Genomic DNA, 5029 nt, shown 5'->3' with positions numbered 1-5029 from the left:
CTTGCCTTTTTTGTTTGTCCCATTAGAATTGAAACTTTCCTAAAATGGTATGTGGTCCCTACATTCTCTACACGCATAAAATAAGTGGACTCTACCTACTTTACACTCTTAACCCTTTATTCTTAATCTCCGTGCCCAACTCAAAAGTGTCAATTCTAGTGGGATGGAGGAAGTATATATTATATATTTTTTAAAATTCTTGTCCTGAAATGATACTCTTGTACAGGAATGAGTATATGTGATAACTAGGAATTGATTAAAAAGGCTAAAACTTGGGGTGGGAGGGAGTAAGAAGAAAAACAAATATTCATGTGCAATCGGTTGCACCGTGCAATTGATTGTCAGAATGATACTATTTTATTCGGGAAATGACACTTGAATATTTTCGAAATGACATTACATCAACATACAAATGACACTTGAGATTAATGTAGTGTCGTTCATAAATTAATTGCATGGTGCAACCGATTGCATAAGAGTATACATCGACAAAGAAAAAAATGTGAGTTTTGACATGGACGTCCACATCCCACTTCCACGTATGGTAAAGAAAGATTACTCTGACAAAAAGAGGCATAAGAGCAGAGCCAAACACGGCCCAACAATTAATCCTTATTGGAAACATTGTCTGCACAGTGCCAAAATTAGCAGGCGGAATATAAAAGAGGACAGCATAGCTGATAGCCAACCCCTACCCCTCAAATACCTATACTACCCCTACTTCCCCACGCTTGTTTAAAAATAGTAAACCATTTGGCTCATCACCATCATTAACACACCATTATTAGATGCACTCTAATCCTGCTACTCTGTCCTTTCCTACTCTGAGACTGACTTCAGAAAGAGACATCCATTAACCACCATCACCTAATTAACCATTAGGCATTATCCTTCCTTCCGCCGTCGCCCTCGCTTACATGCTTTTACGTTTTCTCTCAATTTCTTTATTAAAAACTTTTCTTTTTATAAAACAAAATTAAATTAAACGTACACTTGTTGTAAGGAGGCATGAAACGTGATTAATTGTATGTTGTTATCTAGAATGGGAAGAGCGTGTGTTGTACGCAAAGTTGGATGTTTTGGTGGAGAGTGATTTAACCATGGCCACCGGCGACATTTTCGCGAGTCCTACGTGTCAGCCTTTACAGTTAGTTGACTTTTTTACCCCGCCAAAATGAAATGCGGAAATCGTGATTAGAGTAATTACATTCATCTAAATTCAAGAATGAACATCATGTTAGTGGAGTCTGACAAAAGAATATAAAAGAAAAAATAAAAAAAGGGAAAAAGCTACTACTATCCACTGATCCTATTTCCAAACTTGTTTTTCTTTTTCTTTGGGTATAGCGGGAATTCCAAGATTCAAGAGGCGGAGCGATTAACGTGAACGCTGGCGGTTTTAGTGGAGCTGCAAACGGGGCAGGTATGGAGAGACGAGCCGCACACCGTGCAGAGGCAGAGATGCCGGCACGGCAGGAGCAGCACGCATGACTCCTCTTTCCCGCAGCTCCGGCACATTCTGCCGTCCTCCTCTTCGTAGTTGCTGCCGCAGCACGACTGCCCGTCGTCGCCGCCCTGCTCCTGCTGCTCGTCTTGTACCTGCGCCAGGACTTGCTCCAGATTGCATCTCAGCGCATTCGCGGTCGCCTCGTTCGCTTGAGCCAAATCTCTCCATATCTGATTCTCCACGCACAGAGACTTAACTCGCTCTTCCAGCGCGCAGTTCATTTTCCCGATCTTCTCCACCTCTTCTTCCTTCGCTTTCAGTTTCTTCAATATGTTCTCTTGCACAGCCGCTGCGATCCGCCGCGCGTATTTCTTCCGCCTCTCCTCGATTTCAATTCGCACCTTTTCTGTCTGTTGCAACAAATTCATCAGAATAAGGATACCGTAGATTCGTAAAAATCAAAGTCAGTCCGAAACCAACGGTTACGTACGTGTTGCGTGATGAAACGATCCATCTCCAACTGCTGCTGCTGGAAGTGGAGGGAGAAATCTTCGCCGAGAAAAGTGAGGGAACCGCGACGGTTATTCGCGGTGGGCAGCGACGAAGACATCATAGGATTGATCGCGTCTCTGGATCGCTTCCTGGAGACCGGGACGGCGGCGTACGTGAGGCCGCTGTCGGACTTAATCGCGGACGTTTTGGCGAGGACGGTTTCTGTAATCGCCGAACAGTACATGGGGCCCATAGTCTCGGTCGCCGTCGTGGTCCCCGACAAGGGAGGCAGCATTCCGAATCCGGCCGGCGCGGCGTACGCGTTTCCAATGCCTTCCACACCGTTGATCATCAGCCCTCTGCACCAGATTTTCATCCAACACAAATGTCAGACAGACACCTATTGAAGGCGTTCCGAAAACGAGAAAAAGAAAGAGAAACCCCGCGCCTACCTATTGCCGAGAATCTGCGGAGGAAAGAGATTGAGATGGCGAGCTTCGACGGCCATGTTAAATTGGTTTTGGAGAGAGAGAGAGAGAGAGAGGAGAAATGAAAAGCAAAGTGAGATGGAGGAGGGGGCAACCAAATATATACGCAAATGCAAATGGGAGGGGTGGGGTGGGGTTTATTAAGGGGTTTGGCATTAAAAGTGGTTTGGGAGAGAGAAAGAGAGAGATTTGTTTGTTGGGTTAAGCAGAAAGGGGGCGTCATAATATGATAGATGAGGTCGTATTTCCGGCTAATTGCGAGGGGCTATTCCGGAATACCAGCATTTTAGCATCACCATCATTTTCTTTCCTTTGTCTAATCTAATCTATATTTGGCACGTGCCATCGACTCGGAGACTGGGACCCACCCCCATCACCTTCACCCTCTACTTGTTTGCGATTCAGGACAACTTTCATACGTACCATAACGGCCCCCCGAATTCAGATCATACTCTTCATTTTCCATTTTCTCACTATTTTTTTACACCAATCTTTATAACTCTTTTATATTTTGTCAATTCATACACACCCATTACATAATTCAAAATTTATTTTCTTTTCAGAGAAAACCCACACTCACCCATTAAATTGTTCGAACTACGACTTATTAATTAAGGAAAAAACGCTTTACTAATACATTACGCTTCATAATCACATCTTTTTATATATTAATTTTAGATAAATATATTCTCTCACTATATATTTTTGGATTTTAGAATATATTATAGGATGAACTTCATCCAAGATCGATAACTTTACATACAATTTCAAAATGTGAACTCATAATGTTATGAAGAACTGCTTACCGTTTTTGAAATAAAATAAAATAAATCAATATATTAATCACTTTAAAATTTTAGAACTATCATCACTTTAATTTAGAAGAACGGCTACTTTTATTCATAAAATTTGTCATTTTATTTTGAATAATTATCATTATTCATGTAAAAAAAAATCATAATATATATAGCGGGTTATGGGTCGAATACTAAAATCTGACCCGATACCGAGATCCACGCGTATGGTGCGCCAGAATGTTGACAAATTTTTGTCTAAATGAACTGATATACTCATGTTAATATCATAATTCTTTATATATAAAGCGTTAGAACTCTTAGTTAAGGGTATTATATCTTAAAACTTGATATCAAATTAACAGTTTATATGCGAATTAACAGCATCCCACGTCCGCAGGAAATATGAATCCACATTAATTACGGAACAGTTTGCGAAATGTCATTTCGTAATTAAATATTTGAAGTTGTGACGCATCAAAATATTAATTTCCGCACAATAATTTCAACCATCTATATCACACTCTTCTTGCCCAAAATTACTTCACCAAGTCTATACTTAACTATTAAATAACAAGGGTGCGTTCACTTTGAGGTATAAGGGAGGGATAAGTTACATTTACCCCCTTATACCTTGTTTGCTTTGATGTATGAAAAAATTCGGGCACATGATATAATATTTCGGGCAGCCCCTTATCCCTTAGAAAAATGATAATTTTATACCTAAGAAATGGTGGTATAATTTTATACCACATATAAAAGGAGGGATAAATGTATTATCATTCAAATCAAACAAAATATAAAATATGTGGTCCCCATTTGAAGGAATTTACTCTTAAGGTGCGTTCACTTTGATAGATGGGAAAATGAGGGATAACAAAAGTTTATGCCTTTAAATGACTCCTTTCTTATCCCACATTTTACATAAAAGAGAAGTTCATCATTTTTTCTTCCTTATTTTCACTTCAAGGAGGGATAATATTATCCCATCAATTTGGTGGGATAATATTATCCCTCCTTGAAGTGAAAATAAGGGGAAAAAAATGGTATGTGGGATAAGAAAGGAGTCATTTTAAAGACATAAAATTTTGTTATCCCTCCATTTAGAGGGATAAAAAGCAAACACACCTTTAATTTATATCTATTTATATTATCCCTGCATTTAGAGGGATAAAAAGCAAGCACACCCTAAGTGTATTAAATTCAAATGTATTTAGCCATACAATGTGAGCCTACTGTACCAAGACAGTTGCATGCATGTTAGATGATTGCAGTTCGCGCCTCATGGTTCATGGCCCGGATAGTAGGTTTGCCCCACCATTGTTGTTGCAACCTCATTCTTAATTTATCTTTTTCTTTTTCTTTTTTGATAGTGTAGCATATGTAAACAAAATTATATTTATATTGCAGCAAAAAATGCGCTTATTAGAATTTAATAACAAAATGAAATAGTTTTCGGATATGATATTTTTGGATCACTATTCAAATAAAAATTTCATTTAACGTAAAAACTACAAATTATTTGCATTTAATATATAAAGTATCGTAGTTTTGGGTAGGAACCCAATTACAATGAATTTACGAGACCATAAAGTATCGTAGTTTTGTGTTAAAAATAATTATTTTACAGGTTAAGTGCAATGTTCATAGTTTTTACATTAAAATGAGATTAATTTTTACTAACCCAACCCTTACTATATATCTACATCTATATATATGTTCAAATGATAACTCATTTTTAAAATACGAATGTAAGAATCATTTACAGTTTTTGGATCGCCTAGATCTACGTTGATTAAGTTTCCGCA

General features: G+C 38.4%; 1 protein-coding gene across 1 annotated transcript; it reads right to left on the bottom strand.

Annotated features, from left to right (window-relative positions):
• Nucleotides 1-1180: 1180 nt before the first annotated feature.
• On the bottom strand, nt 1181-2706 carry LOC130986044 (probable BOI-related E3 ubiquitin-protein ligase 3). The gene is made up of 3 exons (XM_057909315.1): nt 2392-2706; nt 1938-2298; nt 1181-1857 (listed from the first exon to the last, which is right to left on the bottom strand). The coding sequence occupies exons 1-3, from the start codon at nt 2445-2447 to the stop codon at nt 1363-1365; spliced, it is 912 nt and encodes a 303-aa protein (XP_057765298.1). The 5' UTR covers nt 2448-2706; the 3' UTR covers nt 1181-1362.
• Nucleotides 2707-5029: the final 2323 nt, after the last annotated feature.

Source organism: Salvia miltiorrhiza, chromosome 5 (genome assembly GCF_028751815.1).
Source record: "Salvia miltiorrhiza cultivar Shanhuang (shh) chromosome 5, IMPLAD_Smil_shh, whole genome shotgun sequence".
Taxonomy (NCBI): domain Eukaryota; kingdom Viridiplantae; phylum Streptophyta; class Magnoliopsida; order Lamiales; family Lamiaceae; genus Salvia; species Salvia miltiorrhiza.
Note: the sequence above shows the minus strand (reverse complement) of the source record. Positions and strands in the feature narration are given on the sequence as shown.

What these genes read in the sequence shown, in the direction of transcription:
- LOC130986044 (XM_057909315.1), bottom strand. Translation starts at nt 2,447, where the DNA reads ATGGCCGTCGAAGCTCGCCATCTCAATCTCTTTCCTCCGCAGATTCTC. An exon ending in CCGCAGATTCTCGGCAATAG is followed by an intron (nt 2,299 to 2,391) that starts GTAGGCGCGGGG and finishes AATCTGGTGCAG; the next exon opens with AGGGCTGATGATCAACGGTG. An exon ending in ATCGTTTCATCACGCAACAC is followed by an intron (nt 1,858 to 1,937) that starts GTACGTAACCGT and finishes TTGTTGCAACAG; the next exon opens with ACAGAAAAGGTGCGAATTGA.